This window comes from Elephantulus edwardii, unplaced genomic scaffold (genome assembly GCF_000299155.1).
Source record: "Elephantulus edwardii isolate Elephantulus edwardi_28Jun2011 unplaced genomic scaffold, EleEdw1.0 scaffold00100, whole genome shotgun sequence".
In the NCBI taxonomy this organism is placed as follows: domain Eukaryota; kingdom Metazoa; phylum Chordata; class Mammalia; order Macroscelidea; family Macroscelididae; genus Elephantulus; species Elephantulus edwardii.
This window is the reverse complement of record NW_006399850.1, coordinates 1,361,074-1,384,170: the sequence shown is the minus strand read 5'-3', so window position 1 is coordinate 1,384,170 and position 23,097 is coordinate 1,361,074. Positions and strand designations below refer to the sequence as shown.

Sequence of the window (23,097 nt, the reverse complement as noted above, 5' to 3'; positions counted from 1 at the left end):
TTCTCCACAACCTCGCCAGCATTTGTTGCTTGCTGTTCTGTTAAATTTTGCTATTTTGACTGGGGTGAAATGATATCTCATAGTTGTTTTAATTATGAATCCATAAGAAAATCTTCAGAAAGGGCTTTCTCACAAAGTAAAACTTTCTCAAAGAATTTTTTTTTCTTATTTTGTGTCATTTTAATAGTACACAATCTAATTTGGAAATAGTAGTATTTAAATACTTTAATGTGATTTTGACAATGTATTGAAATTTCTTTGTTGTTTAATGTTTATTATATGACTTGTTAGAAAGCAGCAGTATTTTCACTCATCTATTTTTCATTTCCAGTGAAAACTCAAATGCAACAAGGATTAATCTCAGTGGCAGCTCGCACTGTTATTACTCATCTGGTAAATCACCTGGGCCATTATCCAATGAGTGGTGGTCCTGCTATGTTAACAAGTCAGGTATGTGAAAACCATGACAATCATTACAGTGAAAGTCCTGAACTTTCTCCAGAGCTCTTTGAGAGTCCAAATATCCAGTTCTTTGTGTTGAACAATACAACCTTAGTGTCCTGTATTCAAATCAGATCAGAAGAGAGTATTCCTGGAGGAGGATTATCTGCTGGCCTTGCATCAGCCAATTCAAATGTCAGAATCATCGTTCGTGATCTGTCTGGAAAATACTCTTGGGACTCTGCCATACTCTATGGACCACCTCCTGTAAGTGGCTTGTCAGAACCTACATCTTTCATTCCTTCATTGTCTCATCATGAAAAGCTGGAAGAACCTCCTACACTTACTGAATGCTTAGATGATACAACAGAAAAGGATGGACTATCTGTCCACTTTAAAAGAAGATTTAGAGAAACTGTACCAACTTGGGATACAATAAGAGATGAAGAAGATGTTCTCGATGAGCTCTTGCAATATTTAGGTGTTACTAGTCCTGAATGTTTACAGAGAACTGGAATCTCACTTAACATTCCTGCTCCACAACCTGTATGCATTTCTGAAAAACAAGAAAATGATGTCATTAATGCTATCTTAAAGCAACATACAGAGGAAAAAGAATTTGTTGAGAAACACTTTAATGACTTAAACATGAAAGCTGTGGAACAAGATGAACCAACACCTCAGAGGCCTCAGTCAGCTTTTTATTATTGCAGATTACTTCTTAGTATATTGGGAATGAATTCCTGGGACAAAAGGTAAGACATCAGACTAAAGGAGAACCTTTTAGTATTTGTTTTTTGTATTTAGTCTTTGACACTTTTTTTAACCAGCAATTTTTGTCTCTGCTCTTTCCCTAACTAAAGTTTATTTACCAGTTAATTCTTTGTAGTCTGTGTTTTGTTGTTGTTCTTTTTTGTTTGTTTCTTTTAAACTTGATTTCATTTTTTAGAGAGAATTAACTATTAACAGTTTTAGAATCACTAATAGAACAGCATTTGGGGGGAGCTCTGGTGGCCTAGTGGCAAGGAGCTGCACTGCAATCCCAGAGATAAGCAGTTCGAATCCACCAGATGCTCTGCCAGAGATGGAGGGGCCATCTCCTCCTGTACCAGTCAGATCCCATTTGACGGTACAAACACACAAACAAAATAATTTAAAAAAAAGAATATTACAAAAAAAAAAGAACAGCATTTGGGTGTGCCAGAATGGTAAAATACTGAAATGTTGGGCCACGCCTAGTGTCTTGGGAGACTTAGTGGCAGCTGCACACGGCCTCTGGTTTCAAGAAGAGAGGCAGGTATGGAAGGCTCCGGGTGCTTGTGGCTATCTTTTTGCCCAAATGGGGGTCGGCAGAGCGAATTTGCCAGATGAACTGGGGGTGTCTGGCCCAGAGTTTGCCAGCATTTGAGAGTGCTGGAATGGTAAAATACTGAAGGGCCTGAGGACCCTGTCTTTCATTGTGTGTCAAACATTCTTCTAGGTCATAAAACCCTGTTGTGTCCACTTGCCGTACAGCAGTAACTTGTGGTTACTGTGAAGCTGAACACTGTAACACTGATGTGTCAGATGTGTTGATATTACCCACCGTGGACAGTGTTTGGTCGAGTTCCCTGATTTAAAACAAGCTTAGAAGCAGGAGTGGTATCCACTTCCATAGTAGCTTGCCTCCAGAAACCCTGACTCTAGGGCACTTAACAACAACAGCAACAATAGAACAGTCTAGCTAGGAAATGAGAGTTTATAAGACTAAAAATGTTCTTAATTTTCTGACTTTTCATTAAGTCTAAAAAGGTTTTGATTTATTTTTTCTTTTATTAGACTAACAGCAATATGACTATTTCTGGTTTGAATCAGGAAATGATTTTCACTATCAAGATTCAAGCTTAAATTGGGACAATTGTCTGGATTATTTCTTTTTACTGTTTTGTTTTATTATTTATGTCAGAAAGGCTCGTTACAGTCTTAAACACACAAAACATTTAAGTAGGATAGGAATTAAATGAACACCGTTGCATTTAAATCAGAATGTCTGAGTTATTCACTAAGCATTAAGTCATAGGCTGAAGTCTACAAAAAAGAATAATTCTCACTTTATAGATATGTGAGAATTAATGTATATGATCTAAATATGCATTGATTAAAATATCAAAATTCAATACTAATGTAAAGCATTATTAATATCTATTATTTTTAAATTTCCATAACAATAAAACCTACACAGAAGAAATGGAAGAAGCCATATCCAGTGTAATAGTTTGTTCAGTTTATAGTAGGAGAGGAAATAAAATATGACTGAATAAACCTTGGAGTAGTTAAGAAAATTGAAGTAGAGTTCTGTTTGCATGTTTAGTGTTTTCTTGATTTCAGCCCTTTGATATATTAGAAGAGATTATACTCTGCCATATAGGACAGTAACATTTTATCTGGAGCACAAGTCTGACTTGAGGTATATCTTATTAGAGGTAATTAATTACCCACTAGGAGAAGAAGAAAATATATTCTACTTTCTTTTGTGTTGAAGATTCATATATCTTGACTCTTTAAGAAAATTTACAGATACAAGGTATATTTCATCACAGCTTATATTGACTTCACTAAGTTATACATATTTTACCTTTATAGCACAGATTTGGTAAAATGTATTCATTGTTCCCTAATAGAGAATATATAGATAGTATAAAACAAGGGGAAAAGGGAATTTCACCTGGATTACCCTTTTTTACTTAGTAATGATTAGATTTTTGTGAGAATTTTATTTCTGAAACGGAACAACTTTTCTCACATATGTCTAGGAAACACCTAAGAATGAAACAACATGAGCTTTTAAAGGAACAGCATCTGTAAGGAAAAATTCAAGTAGCCACAAGCAGAAATATGTGAGGGCCTGGGTAGAAATAATGACACTTATTCTTTACGTTTTTTTTAGGATCTGTTCTCCTTTGTGTTAAAAATATGGAAAGGCAAAAAAGTGTTAAAAGTTGCATAAATAGAGTGGAAAGTATTTCCGGGACTGTCATGTCATTCACTGCAAGGCGATGAAAATGTTTATAAATCTCTCTATTTAGGAGGAGCTTTCATCTCCTGAAGAAAAATGAAAAGCTACTTAGAGAACTTAGGAACTTGGATTCAAGGCAGTGGTAAGTTGTAAAATCGTGGTATCTATAACTAGCAACTAGTAATTGTTTCTCTGTTCATATATGAATAATACTATATTGTTCAGTAATAATTCTTTCTGAAGAGACTATAATTTTTATTTATTCCTAAAAATAATAATCTGCTATTTCAGTATTTTAGAAGAAGATAGTAAACCAAACCCTCTGCCATTGTGTACCAGCTCATAGTGAAACAGCATCTCTTTTTCAAGGCTGTAAATCTTTTGAAAGGAGATTGTCATGTTTCTCCCTTACTGATTGTTTCCCCCACACAACCCCCTTATTGTTTTTGTGTACCATAGAGTCAAAACTGACCCATAGCTGAACCTCGGCAGGTTTTCAGAGGCAGTTAATCATGTGGGAGAAGATTGCCCATTCTTCTCCCACGGAACAGCTGGTGGCCTCGAACCTCGTGCCTTTGCCTTTTCCCTCTAGGCCACTTAGCAACTCAGTACATTCCTCACTATATCCACCTGGGCTCCTTTACAGAAGAGATAGAACTTCATTAAAACATTTGGTATCTTTGAATTGATTATATGATTTTTTCTTTTTTTGAATTATTGTTCATTTTAATGAAAGTTTACAGAGACTAAAGATTTCCATTCATTCATTGTTGCACTTTTCTCCCTGCTCATGCTTCCCCCAGTTCCCTCTTCTCTTTGAAAAGTAAAAGAAAAATTCTTTCATTATTATACAATCCCTCCCCCTAGTCTACTCCACTATGCAGCCTTTGTTCTGGACTCCTGTCATGACAATACCTAATCATATATTTCTCCTAAAGAGTTCTCTCCCTCATCTGTTTGAATGCAGTATACATTATTTATCCCATCTTTTCTCAGTCTCCCCCTAACCCTGATGTCAGTCCTGCTTTACAACAGTGGCACTATGCAGTATTTGTCCCTTTGTGACTGAGATATTTCACCAGCATAAGGTCCTCCAGGGTCACCCATTTTGAATAATATTGCATAATTTCCTTGTTTTTCAATGCAGCATAATTCCATTGTGTGAATATAATACAGCTTCTCTATCCATTTGTTTGTTGATGGGCACTTAGGTTGTTTCCAGCTCTTTGCTATTGTAAACAAAGCCATGATAAACATGGTTGTGCATATATCTGCTTGGGTGGCGTTATGGTTTGTTTAGGGTATATTCCAGTAGTGAAATTTCTGGGTCAAATGGTATTTCTGTTTCCAAATTTTTGAGAAAGTACCATCCTGCCTTCCACAGTGGTTGCACCATTTTACACTTCCACCAACACTGAATAAGGGTTCCAGTTTCTCCACAACCTCTCCAGCATTTGTTGTTTGCTGTTCTGTTAAACTTTGCTATTCTTACTGGGGTGAGATGCTATCTCATAGTTGTTTTGATTTGTATCTCTCTTAGAGCTAGGGATTTTGAACATTTCTTCATATGTTTGTTTGCCATTTGAATGTCTTCTTTGGTGAAATGTCTGTTCATATATTGTTCCCATTTTTCAGTTGCATTGTTTTTCTTGTTGTGGTTGATTATGATTTTATGAATTTAAAATTATTCTTTGCAGCACAGAAGACTTACTGAACTTGTAAAATGTCCATTTGTTTTCCCATGCTTGAACATTTCAAATGGACCTTTTTTGATTTGTCTGAAAGACCCCATCTGAGATGACTAGTAAATAGAAGCTAAACCTACTAAAAATGTTGATATGATAAAGAAGATATATACAATTTACTCTTAGATGTTGTTGTTGTTGTTGTTGTTATTATTAAGTGTCTTCGAGTTGCAGGCAACTCTTAGTGACCCTGGGAATGAAAGTCCTGGACACCTCCTGTAGAACTTTCATCCTTTCTCCAGGTTCATAGGGTTTCCAGAGACAAGCTGTTGTGGAAGTGGATGCCACTCCTGCTTCCAAGCTTGTTTTAATCGGGGAGCTTCACCAAACACTGTCCACCATGGGTAACCATTCTTGCATTTGACTCATCAGTGTCACAGTGTTTGGCTTCACTGCAATGACGAGTTACCTCTGTACAGCAAGTGGACAGACCAGGTTACACGACCTAGAAGTTTACTCTTAGAGAAAAGAAGAAATATTTCTATAAATGCTATTTATCTTTAAGTTGTTGAATATATATTCCAAAGTGACTCTTTTTCATATAGACTTTGATGTAGCATTGATAATATTTTAATGATTTCTGAGAGGGCTCTCTGGTGACTTGTTGGCACAAAGGCATGTGGTACAAATCCACCAGCTGCTCCAAAAGAAAAGATGAGCAGTCTCCTCACTTGTGATACCTCTGAAAACAGGCTGGAGAGTTGGTTCCTATTTAGAGGCTCACAGTGTTTTCTGAGTGCCTGGTGTATCTACATAGAATTCCAGGAAAACCAAAAATAGAAATTACAAAATGTTATTTAACTAAATCTCCCATAAGATCAACCTCCACTAATTTTTCTACTAGATACATAAAAAGTGAAATTTATGAAGATGTGTTTTTTTGCAGTATATTTAGAAAGTGACAGATTGCATGTAATCATCATTGAGAATGCCTATCTTTTTGAGATCTAAATTATACACCCTCCTTAACAGCCACATTTTTCATCCTCTTACAACTTCTCCCCCTGGGGCTTTTCACTTCTGTGGTCTCTTTTTTTTCTGTTTTCGTTGTTGATTAGCTCTCCATTAAATTCATTTGCCCTTTTTGTCAGCTAAGGTTAATACATGGTTAATAATTTTTAAAATGCCATAGGTCACAGCCTCAAAACTCTTCTTCCATTTGAATTAACACATTGCTGCAAATGACAGCAAAATGTGTTCCTTAGCATGGACGTCAATTTAAAAGTGTGCGGCAGTGTGTTAATACTCATGTCCATCACCTCAATTCATTCATTGTCATCGAGTCACAACTGACTCATAGCTGATCTTCCAAAGAGTTTTTGAGGCTGTAAATCAAATGAAAGGATAATGACCATCTTTGTCCCGTGGAGCAGCTGGTGGATTCAAACTACATGCCTTTGTCCAGCTTTCTGATGCAGAGCAAGTAATTGAAAAGATTATGGCCTGTATCAGTACACACCTTGGTCTCTAGAGTGACATCATTGCTCTTCAGTACTTTGGAGAGGTCTCTGACAGCTGACTTTCCCAGTGCAATTTGTCTTTTAATTTCCTGGCTGCTGGTGCCAAGAGTGTTGATGGTGGAGCCAAGCAAACTGAAGCAGTTGACAATCTCAGTTGCTTCACCCATCCATCATGATGCTGCCAGATGGCCCAGTGGGGAGAATCTTTGGTTTTTTGATGTTGAACTTCAATCCATATTGAAAGATGCAGTCCTTAGCCTTCTACAGCATACACTTCAGCTCCTTCTCAGTTGCAGCAAGCAGGATTGTGTCATCTGCATAATGCAGATTGTTGATGAGTCTACCTTCAATCCTGATGCCACATTTCTCCTAGTAGAGCTCAGCCTCCCTGATAATCTGTTCCACATAGAGATTGAAAAGATAAGGAGACAGGACACATCATTGCTGCACACCCTTCCTGATTTTGAACCATGTGGTGTTTCCTTGCTCTATTTTGATGACTACCTCCTGGTCCAAGTGTAGCTACTCTGAAAGAATTGGCAAAAAACAAGACCTCAGGAATTGATGACATACCAATTGACACATTTAAACAAACAGATGCTGCCCTGAATGTGCTCACCAAGTTGTGCCAAGAAATCTGGAGGACAACCACGTGGCCAAATCACTAAAAGAGATCTGTATTTGTTCCCATTCCAAAGAAAGGTGATTCGAAAGAGTGCAGAATTTATTGAACAATTCATAGATATCACATGCATGCAAGATTCTGCTGAAGATTGTCCAAAAACAACTGAAGTACAGCTTGGGTTTAGAAGAGGCCATGGTAGTAGGATATTATTGCTAATGTCTGATGGATCTTGGCTAAAAGCAGAGAGTACCAAAGGAATGCCTATCTGTGTTTTATTGACTATGCAAAAGCATTTAATAATGTAGATCACAATAAACTGTTGCCGACTCTGAGAAGAATGAGAATCCCAGAACACTTGATTGTGCTTATGTGAAACATGACCATACTACATTTTAAAATCAGGGTCATTTTTAACATCTACTTTTTCTACTCCTAGTCTGTAGTCTTGATTTCCTCCCACAGCTCATCTAGTCTCAATCATTAGCATTCAAGTCCTCAAACCTGTTTCTGAAATGGTTTTTAAATTCAGGTGGGATAGGATCAGTGTCAAATTTTGGTTCATGTGGATTTGATTTAACTTTCTTTAGTTTTAAATTGAATCTTGTACATAGCAGTCGATGGTCTGTTCTATAATGAGCACTTGGCCTTGTTATCACAGCTTATTTGAGCTTCTCAAATGATTCTTTACTTAGATGTAATCAATCTGATTCCTGTGTAGTCCTTCAGGTGAAACCCATGTTTAGTCGCCTATGTTTCTTATAAAAAGTATTTGGAAAAAAAGTTTTTAAAAAAAGGAAGAAACAAAAGGTCTTTGGAATGAATGAATAAATAAATCATTGGTTGTACAAAATTCTGTCAGTCTATCTCCAGCCTCATTTCTGTCACCAAGTCTGTTTTCTGACTATTAATCCTTCCTTCCTGTTCCCAACTTTTATATTGCACTCACTCATTATTATTATTATTATTATTACTACTACTACTACTACTACTACTACTACTATTATCATGGATGATGGAAAAAATATCATTCATGGGAATGCAAAGAAAAGACTGACTGGATAACAGAAGAGCCTCTGAATGTTACACTCACATGCAGAGAAGCCAAAGCAAAAGGAAGAAATTAAGGAGCTGAACTGAAGACTTCACAAGACAGTTCATGAAGACAAAGTATTATGATGAAATGTGTAAATAGCTAGAGTCAGAAAATCAAAAAGATCACACTCATTTGGCGTTTCTTTTTTTTTAAGAGGAAATTCAAATTTATTTGTATAGAAAGAATGAATAATAATTTATAAAAACAAAAGAAATGTACAGAAGGGCCCAGATACACCCCACTCCTGCCAGGGCCCCCTGACATTCAGCCCAACTGACTAATAAAATTGTCAAATAAAATTGTCTTATAAAATTGTCTTATGCTTTTATTTAGTACTGATATAATAAGCCAAAATGAATACCCAAGAAAATTGCAAGGCAGCCAAGATCAGACTGCCCTTTAGATTTGTGAAGTTACTGCTTCTGATCACCAGGATCACAGTGTAAATTACAGCTACCAGGATTAAAAGTGAGGAGGTGATTTTTTTAATGAAATTAAAGACCTGCTCACGGACGCCAACTCCATAGCGTTGCTTGTTCACAAAGTGTTCACAGTTCTCACTGATCAGGTAATAGGGAACCTCTTGTCTGACCAGCTTCTCTGTTTGCTCAACGATCTTACGGGAATGCAGCGGTCGGTGCTCAACATCATGTTTGTTATTGATTTCGCAATTGTCTGGGCCAACCACACCAGACAGCAGTTCTTTCTTCACTAGGTCTTTTTCTGCCATGCTGAAAGCCAGTGCGAAAAATCTTGATCCTGTCTCCATGTTCTGGTTTGCCCTCACATCCTGTGAAAACGAGAGTAGTTTTCTCATCCTCTCCGCCAGTCCTTGCGCTCTGGGAGTTTCTCATTTGCCAAGTCTTCTTTAATTTTTGGAGATGGGTCCTTCCTGCCCCCTTTTATCTAACGACGTTTCTTAAATTGAAGGAACTGAAGAACAAATTCCGTTTTCAAGTTGAAGTACTGAAGCATTAAAATAAATTGGAAGAAGTGCAGAGTCACTGTACTAAAAAGAATTGGCTGACAGAAGAATTTCATGACACAGCATATGATAAAAAGGCAGTGATAAAGGAGGAAGATCAAGGCGCTCTGAAGGAATTGGCAAAAAAACATGGCCCCAGGAATTGATGAAATACCACTTTACATGTTTCAACAAATAGACACTGACTTGAACATGTTCACCAGGTTATGTCAAGAAATCTGGAGGATAGCTACTGCCAGCTGACTGGAAAAGATCCATTTTTATTCCTATCTAAAAAAAAAGTGACTCAACAGTGTGGAAATTATGGAACAGTAGGCTGGGCTTTATGAGGAGGAAGATTGAAAATCAAAATTGGAGTTAAACTCAGGAGTTAAACTCATCAACAAGGTACATTATGCAGATGACACAACCTTGTTTGTAGAAACTGAGGAGGACCTAAGTGCTTGATGCAGAAGGTCAAAGATTATAGTCTTCAGTATGGATTGAAACTCATTGTCCAGAATTCAAAGATTCTTTCCACCTGGCCAATTGGCAGCACTGTGATAGATGGAGAAGAGATTGAGATTGTTAACAGTTACAACTTGCTTGGCTCCACAGTCAACACTCTTGGTATCAGCAGTCAGGAAATCAAAAGACTAATTGTAATGGAAAAATCTGCTGTCAGGGGCCTCTTCAGTATACTGAGACGCAACAATGTAAGTCTAAAGTCTTCTTCCCAGTGTTACCATATTTTGTTAATATCCATACAGTCAAATGTCTTTGCTTACTCAATAAAACACAAACATCTTTCTAGTATTTTCTGATTTGTCTAATATCCATCTGCAGTGGTATCTCTAGTTCTTCTGACTCCATCTTGAGTTTCATGCCGTTCCCTGTTGATGTACTATTATAGCTGTTTTTAAGTAATATTCAGCAAGGTTTTCTATGCTTGTGACATTGATGATAATATCTAATAATTACCACATTCTTTTGGATCACCTTATTTGGGAATAGGAACAAATATGACTCTCTTCTGTTCAATTGTCCTGGTTGCTGTATTTTAGATTGTTTTGGCACAACCTAGAGCACAGTAGTGGTAAAGTAAGTACCTTTAGGGCTACGTCTGTCTTACTGAAACACCTCAGTTGATACTCCATCTTCCCTTGAGCTTTATTGTTTGACTGTGTTCCCTACAGTTTGTACTTTTCAGTACTGTTGGTTCATGATCATATATTATTTCCTGAAATTATTCCATATTGACTAATTATTTTTTGATACGGTGACTCTTCATTCCTTCCTTTATCTTCTGGGTGCTTTCTGTGGTCATTTATTATTTTGCTGATAGATTCCTTCAGTATAGCAATTTGAGACTTGAATTCACACTTAAATTTTTTCAACTTGAAAAATGTGGAGCTAACTTGAAGCATCTGTAGGAAAAGACTAAAGACTGAAACCTTCAGTATGGATTACATTGAAAGTTGGACAATGAATAAGGATGGCGCAAGAAGAAGTCTTGCCTTTTAATTGTGATGTTGGCTGAAAGTATTGCATATACCTTGGACTTCCCCAAGAAACAAATCTGCTTTGAAGGAACTTCTTAGAAACAAGAATTGTGAAATGTCATTTCATTTCCTTTGGACATATATTCGGAAGGAACTGGTTCTTGGAGGGAGAGCTTACGGTGGACAAGGTTAGTGGAAGAGAGGAAGACCCTACATGAAATGGATTGGCACAGTGACTACCACAGTGTTCTTGAGCATGTCAACTCTCCAACAGAGTAAAAAGGGAAGCCACAGACTGGAAAAAAAAATATTAGACAATGACATGACTTGTATCTAGAATTTATAGTATGCTCAAGTGCCACAACACTATAAAGGTAAAAAACCCAGTTGAAAAGTGGGCACAGGATATGAATAGAAACTTGACCGAAGAAGACATTTAGATGGCACACAAACCCAAGAAGTGTTTAAAATCCCAAGCTCTAAGAGAGATACAAGTCAAAACAACTGTGAGATATCATCTCAGTCCAGTAAGAATAGCAAAATTCAACAGAGCAGTGAACAGCAAATGCTGGTGACGTTGTGGAGAAACTGGAACCCTTATTCACTGTTGTTGGGAGTGTGAAATGGTACAACCACTATGGAAGGCAGTATGGGCACTTTCTCAAAAAGTTGGAAATACAATTACCATTTGACCCAGCAATTCTACTACTGGGAAAATTCTACTACCCTAAAGAAACCATAACCGCCACCCAAGCAGATATATGCACACCCATGTTTATCGCAGCTTTGTTCCCAATAGCAAAGAGTTAGAAACAACCTAAGTGCATATCAACAAACGAATGGATAGAGAAGCTGTGGTATAGTCACATAATGAAATACTATACTGCACTGAAAAACAAAGGCCTCATGTAATATTATACAAAATGTCCGTTTCTTGTTTTATGTATTTTTCAGCTCTGTTATTTGGAGGGTAGACCACCAAGAGGGATGATGTAGATCAGGTTGAGTCTGCTTAATCTATTGTGCCTTTAATCATTATATTTATATATATGTTTGTTGTTGTTTGGTGCCATTGAGTCGTAGATGACTCATAGCGACCCTATGAACAAACAGCCTTAGCACTGTTCGTACATAGTTTCCGGAGGCAAGCCATTTCGGAAGTGGATGCTGCTCCTGTTTCCAGGCTTGTTTTAGTCGGGAAGCTCCAGCCAACACTGTCCACCATGGGTACCTATTACCACGATTGGCACATCACTGTCACAGTCTTCAGCATCACAGCAACCATGAGTTACCTCTGTACAGCAACGCACAGACCAGTGCTATACCGCCTAGAAGAATGTTTGACAGGAAAACAATTTGAACCTGGAGAGTGAGTGTGAGTGAGAGTGTGTGTTAGTTCTTTCTTAATGTGTTTATGGTGGTTTTCACCCTAAAGTCTGTTTATAGTTTTTCAGCCTTTGATTTTTTTAGTCTTTTTCCTTGTTTCTTAGATAATCCTCTTGTAGGCATTATATTGATGTAGCCATGATATTGATGGACTCTGTCTTTTTATCCATTCTTCTACTTTTTTTATCTTAATTTTTGTGTTTAAGCTACTTACATTGTGATTATTTACAGGTCAGGTTCTGTCATTTCCATTTTGCTGTTTTGCTTTTTTTGTTGTTTGTATTTACATTGGTGTGTTCACTTTCTTTTGGTATCTCTGTGAAGGACTTCAGAGTTGGTCTTGTTTCTCAAATTCCTTAACGTCTTGATTTTCTGCAAATGACCTCATTTCTCCTTCGTATTCGATGGGATGCTTTGCTGCGTACAGGACTTTTTTCTGCCAGTTGTTTTCTTTTAAACTTTCTTTATATGTCTTCCTGTTGTCTTCTTGCTAGCATGGCTTCTGCTGTGAAATTAGAACTTGACCTAATTGTTTTAGTTTGAAAGTAGAGTGTAAACCATTTGGTTCTTTTTATTTTATTCACAATTGGGTATGAGCTGATTGATTTTTTTCTTTTTCTCTGTGACCATTGTGGTGGATTTTTTTTTCCTTTTTTAAAAAATTAAATGAAAGTTTACAGATACTTTGGATTTCCATGCATTCATTATTGCACTTTTCTCCCTACCCAACTGCCTCTCCCAGTTTTCTCTTCTCTTTGAAAAGTAAAAGAAAAATTCTTTCATTGTTTTACAGTCCCTCCCAACAAGTCCACTCCACTATGCAGCCTTTATTTTGAAAATTAAGAGAAAAATTCTTTCATTGTTACAGTCTCTCCCCTTAAGTCCACTCCACTATGCAGGCTGCATTCTGGACTCTTGTTATGACATTAATACCTAATCATATATTCATTTTAAACAGTTCTCTCTCTCTCTCTCATCTGTTTCAATGCAGTATACATTATTTATCCCATCTTTCTCCGTCTCCTACCTAACCCTGATGTCAGTCCCATGTTACCACAGTGGCACTATGCAATATTTGTCCTTTTGTGACTGAGATATCTCACTCAGCATAATGTCCTCCAGGCTTAACCATTTTGAATAATACTTCATAAGTTCCTTGTTTTTCAATGCAGTGTAGTATTCCATTGTGTGAATATACCACAGCTTCTCTATCCAGTCATTTGTTGATGGGCACTTAGGTTGTTTCCAACTCTTTGCTATTGTGAATAGACACATAAATATTAGTGTGTTAAACGTTAGTGTGTGTTAACGAATTCAATTTATTGGATTTAGCTAACAGTTAGCTGTGGGCTGAAAGTGTCTTGTTTTAGTCAGTCAGGACGTATTGGGCGGGCCTTTGTATTTAAAAGTTTGTTGGACCCTTAATAAGTCTCCAGTTTGGAGGCTCATGTGTGAAGCAGTTGGATTCTGGAGGGTAGGTTCTCTTGTTTTAGTTGAAAGTTGGGTGAAAACTATTTGGTTGTTTTTAATACACAATCATATGCGAGCTGATTTGTCACCTGGATTTACTGGATTTAGCTAACAATCAGCTATAGGCTAGAAGTGGCTTATTTAAGTCAGTCAGGACCCGGTGCACGGGCCTTTGTAAAAGCTGGTTGTACTCTTGGGCATGCAGCCCTTGGACCTGGTGTTAATCTTATTTGAGAAGAATATTCTTCTAACTGGTACAGCATGGATCTGTCAGTTTTCTGTACTGAGATAACTTTAGGTTTCTGTGATACTCTATGAACGTTGGAGAGATGATAATATTTATGGAACAGGTTCAAATCTTTTGTTCTTAGGTCGCTATGAGTCATGCTCAATTCAAGGACACTTAACAATTTAATTGATTCTCCTTTGTAGGTGATGCTTTGTTTTTCTTGTGCTCCTTTTAGTATTCTATCCTTGGCTTTGATTTTAGAGAATTTGACTGTAATATGTCTTGATCTTTTGGTGGGGGTGGTAGGGCAGTGTCTAATCTTTTTGGGTCATTGAACTTGTTTACAGTAGATTTCCTCATTCTTCATGATAACTGTAAAGTTTTCTTCTAGTACCTCTTGCACAGTGTTGGTTCTCTTCACTTCTCCCCCTGTTTTGGAATTCTGATCACACATATGTTGTTCTGTGTGAGGTTATCACATGATTCTAATGTTTTCTTCATTTTCCTCTGTCTCCTCTCTGTTTATTCTTCTAGTAAATTCCCATTGAGATTCTTCTAGCTAACTGACTCTATAATCTCTTTTATTCTGCTTCATTTTATCCCTATAGCATGTTGAAAAATTCTGCCATTTCAGTCTTAATATTCTGGATTGCATTTTCATTCATTTCCATTATTTCCCATTCTGTGTTGGCTGTACTTGCTCTCTGTCTTTTGATGATTTTTTTTTAATTATTGTACCACTTTTTTATTATTTTAATTCTTCCATCTTTTGTAACTTTTTCTGTAGGTGTTCCTGTCGATACATTTTTTCTGACTTCCTGTTTCTTGGGTATTCCTTTCTGTAAAGAGAGCAAGAGCCTCATGGGGATGGGCATATCTGACCTTTATCAACTTCACAAAGGAGAACTGTTCCAGTCAACAGCATCAGTAACACAAAATCAATTCCCATGACGTCAGATATGTCTCCCACAGTCCTGCATCTCTTCCTACTTGTTTCAACACCAATCTTACTGGTTTTCTGAGTTAAAAACCTGATACAATAGCTCACAGATCACACAAAATCATATTGGGGGAGTTAAAAGGTTATAATCCAGATTAATAATGGAGTACGGTCAAGACAGCTCCCAAATGTGCAAGTAGGCACCTCAGCTTTGAGTCTCCCAACTTGGTTTTCCCAAGTTTTCAGTCCTATAACCATTGGCTTCCCACCACAGTTGTCTAAACAAGTTCTCAGTCCTACCAGTACTGGTTTTTCCCCTTTAAGGTCCCGTCTCATGTCAGATCTCTAGTTTGGCTGTCGATATTGCTACCAGTGCTGTAGCTAAAGCAGGAAGGGTGTACTACATTGTCTTGCTTTCTTTTCAATGGCACCAAAAGACCTATCTCTCACTCTGCCTTGCTCAATTAAATGGCAAGACTAACCACTCCTCTTGTAGAATGTGAGACAAGCCAGTCCCCTTGTGGATTGGCTAACATGCCTCATTTGCATACTCCCACACATCTACATAGCATTCTCTCTCCTTAATACGTTAATTATTTCATTATTAAACATTTACTTTTTTGGCTAAGAAAGACAATTTTGAATGATAAACCTTAGACACCCAGAGCTTTATTTATGGTTTCAATTATTTTTTCCATTGTTTCTAACTTCTTCAGGAGCTGTTCATATAACTCTACATCGATATATTTCTTCTGCCTCCCTGTATCTGAGGTTTGCATCTGGTCTTCAATCAGATCTACTTTTTCAGAAGATTTGTTTTGTATTTTCATAATGCTGAAGCTGCTGGCTACTTTTTTGACATTATGTAACATTCTTCTATGTCTAAGGCAATTTTTGTTGTATATGTATAAGGCAATTTCTATTGTATATGAGTAGGTTATTGACAGTTCTTTATCTTTTTGATAGTATCAACACATTGCAGACTTAAAAATATTGCCTCCTGTTGAGTTTCTCAATAAAAAGGTGATCCAGCAGATTGTGGAAATTGTAGATCATTATCACTGATATCACACACAAGAAAAGTCTTGCTGAAGATTACCCTGAAACTACTGAAACAGTACATTAACAGAGAACTACCAGAAATATAAGCTGGATTTAGAAGAGGCTATGACACTAGAGATAGTATGGATCTTGGCAGAAAGCAAAAAATACTGGATGTTTGTCTGTCTTCATTGAGTATGCAAAGGCATTTGACTGTGTAGATGACAACAAATTGTGGCTAACCTTGAGAAGAATGGGAATCCCAGAACACTTCATTGTGCTCTTGTGAAATGTACCCCTGGCCCGGGAGGCAAGTCATCAGAACAGGGAAGGAAACACTGCATGGTTCAAAATTAGGAAAGGAGTGTGTCAAGAATGTGTCCTATTTCCATACCTTTTCAAACTATATGCAGAACAGATCATTTGAGAGAAATCATTAGGAGGAGGAGTTGTGGCATCAGGATTGGAGGAAGACTCATCAACTACCTGTGTTCTGTAGGTGATACAAGCTTACTTACTGTAACTGAAGACTTGAAGCACTTGTTGCAGGTCAAGAACTCTAGTCTTCAATATAGATTGAAGCTTAATATCAAGACCAAGATTCTCACCACAGGGCCAATTGCCAGTAACATGATAAATGGATAAAAGATTAGAGGTGTTAACAATTTCAGCTTTTTCACCTCCACAATCAACACTCTTGGGACCACCAGTCAAGAAATCAAAAGACAAATTGCATTGGTCAATTACAAGTCATTGCATTGGTCAATTACAAGTCTGCTGTCAGGGACCTCTTCAGAGTATTGGGAAGCAATGATGTCAGTCTAGAGAGTATCCAGGCTATGGTCTTCACAATTACATGCTATGTATCAGAGAGCTAGACAATAACTAAGGATGACAGAAGAATTCATGCCTTTAAGTTCTGGTGCTGGAGAAGAGTATTGGACATATAATGGACTGCCAGAAAAAGAAATAGGTCTGTGTTGGAGAGGGTGAAACCAAGTTTCTCCTTGGAGGCAAGGATATTTTTTTAAATAAAATTTTATTTTAATTGTGATTTTAATGAGCATTTACAGAGAAGTTAGATTTTCATTCATTCATTCTTGCACATTTTACCCTTCACCCTCCTGTCTCCCTGACCTAATTAACTTTTTAAAAAATATAGTCTCATTTTTGCAGAGTTACCTACCTCATCTTTCCCCCAGTGCTCTTTGCAATGATATACTCTTTTTCTGGGCTATTATTTATAACATTATTATACATAATGCCTGATGATATCTTCATTTTAGACAGTTCTTTCTTTCATATGTTCTAATCCATTAGTCATTATCTATCCATTCTTACCCTATTCTCTCAATCCCCCCATGTCAGTCCTGCTTTATAACAGTGGTGCTATGCAGTATTTGTCCCTTTGTGACTGAGATACTTCACTCAGCATGATATGCTCCAGGGTCCCCCATGTTGTGTAATGTTTTAAAAAGTTCACTATTTTTCAGTGCTGTTAGTCTTCCTTTGTACAAATATACCATAGTTTTTCTATCTAGTCATTTGTTGAGGCAAGCATTTTAAAGCTCTGTCCCATATAACTTTGGTTATATGCCCAGGAAGGTACTATAATTGGAGAAAGAAGGACATCATTCTTGGAAGGATGGAAGGACAGCCCAGGAGAGGAAGACCCCAGATGAGATGGATTGACAAGATAACTAGGCCAATAAGATTAATTGTGTTGTTGTCAGTGAGACTGGCTCAAAGTAGGGCAGGGTTCAGAGCTGTGTACATATGATCCCTATGAGTCATAGGTGACTTGACAGCACATAAAAATAACATTGAGTTTCTCAGTGGCAGTCTTCCCTACTGATTAGCTATGGAAAGATCTATTCCCTGTTTGCTCCCTCAGGCTTCTTATGCAGTTATCCTTTGAGGAGCAGGGAGCTAGGTTCTTCCCCTTTGCCCAGCTATAATGAGCTCACTTTACTGTCCTGTCCTGTAATTTGATATGGGGAAGAGATTTCCCCCTGAGGTAGGTAGGTAAATTCCCAGTAATGCTGCCTTGGATATATTGCTCAATGAAAAGGCCCAGAAAAAATTACAATATCCCAACAGTGCCATCCCCAAGTGCCAATAGTTGCTAATGGCTCTGTACCTCTCTCCTCTCTCTGGGCTGCTTAGGTGAGGAGTTATTCTCATATGAGCAGCTTTGGCTCAAGGAAGTACCAGCTTCTCAACACTGCAGCTCCCAGTTCTTGATGCTAATGTCCAAGCTTATATGCATCTCCTCTTCAGAAGAGGCTGGTTGAGAGGACAGCTATTCCCATCCACGCAGAAAAAGAATTAAGAAAGCACCAACTTCTTGGCATTGTAGTTCCTAATTTTGGATACAAGCTAATGCACCTCCATGGGCTAGTTAGAGGGTGATTATTCCCACTCTCTGATAAAGGCTCAAGGAAATGCAAATCTCTCAACAAAGCAGCTGTGGCTGACTCTGAGAAGAATGGGAATCCCAGAACACTTGATTGTGCTTATGTAAAACCTGTACTTGCTCCAGGATACAGTCCTCAGAACAGAGCAAGGAAACACTTCATGGTTCAAAATTGAGAAGGGTGTGCATCAAGGATGTGTCCTATCTCCATATCTTTTCAATCTATGTGCAGAACAGATTATCCGGGAGGCTAGGGTCTTTAAGTGTGGCATCAGAATTTGAGGTAGAATCATCAGCAATCTGCTTTATGCAGATGACATCAGTATCATGCTTGCTGATACTGAGAAAGACCTGAAGCGCTTGCTGCAGAAGGTTAAGGACTGGAGCCTTCAATATGGATTGAAGCTCAGCATCAAGAAAACAAAGATTCTCACCACTGAGCCAATTGGCAGCATCATGATAGATGGTGACGAGATTGAGATTTGTTGACATCTTCAGTTTGCTTGGCTCTACAATTAACACTCTTGGTACCAGCAACCAGGAAATTAAAAGACCAATTGCATTGGGGAAAGTCTGCTGTCAGAGACCTCTTCAAAGTACTGAAGAGCAATGATATAAGTCCGGAGACCAAGGTGTGCCTGATACAGGCCATGGTCTTTTCAGTTGCTTGCTGTGCATCAGAAAACTGGACAGTGACAGCGATGATAGAAAGAGAATTGATGCCTTTGAGGTATGGTGCTGGAGAAGAATACTGAATATACAGTGGACTGCTAGGAGAACAAACAAGTTCGTCCTGGAGAGGGTGAAGCCAGGCTGCTCCTTGGAGGCAAGGATTCTGAAGCTCCATCTGACATACTTTGGGCATGTTACAAGGAGGGACCACACCTTGGAGAAGGACATCATGCTTGGGAAAGTGGAGGGTAGGTAAAAGAGAAGACCCTCAGCCAGGTAGATTGGCACATTAACTGTAGCAGTGGCGTCAGAGGGTTCAGAGATATGAAGATGGCATAGGATAGGATACCATTCAGAGCTGTTTTTCATAGACTTACTGTATGTCATATTTGACATCACATTTGGAAAGGTTGAGGGTCAGCAAAAGAGATTAATTACCCTGAACCAGATGAATTGACACATTGATTGATGCAGTGGACTCAAGTATGTCAGAAATGATCAGGATGGTACAGAGCAGGACACAGTTCTTATCTGTTGTTCTTAGTGTCAGTTTGGGTTATATTCAACTGTGACATCTAATATAGAACATTTGAATATATAATTTCTTCATTTTCATGCATTACAATTTCTTTTGATCCTTTTATTATTTAGTAGTGAATTTTCCATATTTGTGAATTTCCCATATTTCTTTGGTATCAGTATCTAGTTTCACTTTAATTGTGAAGATATCTTAATTTTCATTTTAATATGGAGAGGGTGAAGCCAGAGTGTTCCCTGGAGTCAAGGATTCTGAAGCTTCGTCTGACATATTTTGGGCATGTTGCAAGGAGGGACTGGTCCTTGGAAAGGGACATCCTGTTTGGCAGAGTGGAGGGGCGGCGAAGGAGAGGAAGACCTTTGATGTGACGGATCGATTCTGTGACTAGAGCGGTGGGAATAAGTGCATTTGAGATGGCTAGGTTGGCACAGGATAGAGCAGCATTTAGAGCTCTTGTACATAGGGTCGCTGTGAGTCGCAAGCGACTCGATGACACATAACAACAACAATATCTAATAGTAACTGTTCTGATGTGAAACCTAAACCAAGAGACTTGTGCAAATAGAGCAAAGGAATTAGTATGGTTTAAATTTAGGAAAGGTATTTGTCCAGATTCTGTCCATTTTCTATACTATTCAGTCTGTATGCTGGGCAATATTATTCAAGAAGGTGTACTCTAGGAAGAATATGACATCAGGATTGACGGAAGACTCATCAATTAACCTTTGTTATATAGATGATGGAACTTTGCTTACTGAAAGTGAGGAGAACTTGAAGCACTTCCTTCAGCAGAGCAAAGAACAGTCTTGAATGTGGATTGCAACTTCAAGAAAACAAATTCTTAACCACTGAACCAAGAGGAACAACATGATAGGTGGAGAAAAGCTTAAAACTGTCAGCAAATTGCATCCACAGTCAATACTTTTGATATCAGCAGTCAGGAGACATAGTGCATTGGGAAATTCAGCAGTCAGAGACAATTTAATTTTACATTAGCTAGAAAAAATACTTTGTACAGTTTCAGTTTTTTTACATTGATAGACATTTCAGTGGGCCATCCTAGAGATTGTTTCATGTTTTCTTGTGTCAACTATGTATTCTTTTACTCTTGGTGAAGTCTCTTTCGGGTTATTTTGGGGTTTATTTGGTTTATACTGTTCCATTTCCTAATTGACTTGCTGCCTAGTAGTTCTGTCATTTAATGATTGGTGAGTTACTAATGTTACTAACTACTACTGTGAATTTTCTAAATGATGACATAACAACACAACTATTAAGTTTCTTTACATTTTTGCTTTATCTATCTTGGTTCTTTTTACTAGATGCATACAGGCTTGTAATTTTTCTCTCTGCCTGATAAATTGACCCTTTTCAACATTATGAAATAGCCCTCTTTATTTCTAGTTAACAGTTTTGTTGGTTTTAAAGTACATTTCTTCTGATATTAATATATCTACTCCAAATGACTTGATTAGTGTTTGTGTAATAGCATTTTCCATCTTTTATTTCACATTTCTGTTTTTTAATCTGTCTCTGATAGATGAAATATATATACATAAATATATATTAGAATTTTTCAAATTTTTTTTAATATTTGAATTTTTTAAATCAGTCATTCTCTTTTGATTTGAAGAGTTTAGTCTATTTACATATAATGTAATTACTGGTAAGGTATGAGTTATATCTGACATTTTGCTATTTGTGTTTTTCTATCTCATGTTTTGTTTCTGTTTAAGTACTTCTTTAGAAGTAGCTCTAGTGTTAATTTATGTTGGACTGCTAACCGAATGGTGAGCACATTGAACCCAACAGGTGTCCCATGTGAGAAAATTAGGGAGGCAGCCTGCTCTGGTCACATAGTCCATAGAGGATTGCCCAACAGCAGAACTGCTCTGGTGGTTGAAACCCACTAGCCACTCTGAGGGAGAAATTTAAGATTTACAGCCTTGAAAATAAGCTCCTAAAGGGTCAGCTATGAGTTGGAATGGGTAAGTGACAATAAGAGTGAGTGATTATCTGTTATGGTTTATAACTTTAGAAGCCGGATAGAGGGGCACCATGAATAGGAATTAACTTGTTGGTTGTGGGTTTGGTTGTTTTTGTTTTAATGTATCTCTTTTATTGGCGTCGTTTTCATAGATTTCCTAATGTGACATTTCGTCCATTAATGATTGTATTCATTGCATTTTTATTTTCTTCTGGTTATTTTAAGGTTTAAATGCACATCATGATTTATTAGAATCTACTAATTTATGGTTCTAATTTATTAGAATCTACTATGGATTTACTCTGACTTGCTGTTATTAGGTACCATCAAGCTGAGTACTCATAGTGACCCTATGAACAACCGGTCTGAACCCTGTATTATGAGGTGCTATCCTTATCATTTTTTAAATACTTGAGCAATTTTTACAGTCACTGTCAGCCCATCTGGTTGAGGGTCTTCCTCTGTTTTGCCAACTCCACCTTACTCTGAGTTGCAGTGAAATAGAAAAATTTTAGACCTGTACAGAGCCATCCTTCACTGTTTTGTATGTGTGCCACCATTTATATATTATATTTAAATATATTTTAGCCTCCAAATACATTTTCATAATGTATTACATTTTATTATATATAGTAATTGCATTATATATCCTTGTGCCTTTTAATAAAGGAAAAAGGGATATATTTAATGTTTGTTTCAGTAACCTTCTTGCCTACCTTCTCTGGTCTATTTTATATTTCTTACATGGTTGAATATTGTTTTCTTACTTTAATACAACTTTATACCTGTTTGCCTCCTTTGTACATTTTATATCAAATACTACATTTCTGTATTGTCAATAGTCAAAGTCAAAACTATTATATATATTTTTTTATACAGCTTGCTTAAATTCAGTTATACTGTTTTTATAATTCCCTAGTATCTATCTTTACTAGTAGTACATTCTTTTATTTTTTTTTTCTTTACTTAACTTTCATTTTTAAAAAAGAGTTTTAATGAATATAGGATTCTTGGATGTCTAGGAGCTCCAGTAGCCTAATGGTAAGGAGTTGCACTGCCCATACAAAGGGCACGCAGTTCGAATCTACCAGCTGCCCCATGGTAAAGATGGGTGATACCCTTCTGTGAGATTAATTTGTTAGTGCACTTAATGGCTCATATTTCATTGAGGTTCTGTTAGTTTTCTTTTTTTTTTTCTTTCTTCTCAGATTCTGTAGCTTCTTTTGATCTCTCTTCAAGGTCACTGATTCTTCTACCAAGTCAAATCTTAGCTCTTAATAATTTTTCATTTTAGTTATTGTGCTTTTCAACTCAAGATTTTTATTTGGTTCTTTTTTTATCATTTCTGTGTTGTTGTTAGGTGCTGTCAAGTCGTTTGTGACTCATAGCGACCCTATGTACAACAGGCTTAAACCCTTCTCTATCCTGTGCCATTCGCACTGCCTCTGACACACTCATCTCGAATACCCCAGTCACTGAATCAGTCCATCTCATAGAGGGTCTTCCCCTCTTGCGCCATCCCTCCACCCTCCCAAGCATGATGTCCCTCTCCAAGGACCTGTCCCTCCTTGCAACATGCCCAAACTGTGTCAG

General features: G+C 37.4%; 1 protein-coding gene across 5 annotated transcripts in view; it reads left to right on the top strand.

The window, feature by feature from the left end:
* The window catches only part of RALGAPA1 (Ral GTPase activating protein, alpha subunit 1 (catalytic)), a 391,173-nt gene that overhangs the window by 249,014 nt on the left and 119,062 nt on the right, over positions 1-23,097 (top strand). For all 5 annotated transcript variants that reach the window (XM_006891556.1, XM_006891558.1, XM_006891557.1 and 2 more), the window contains 2 exons: positions 332-1,196; positions 3,507-3,578. In XM_006891556.1, coding sequence (XP_006891618.1) covers positions 332-1,196; positions 3,507-3,578 — 937 coding nt within the window. The remainder of the gene's footprint in view (positions 1-331; positions 1,197-3,506; positions 3,579-23,097) is intronic.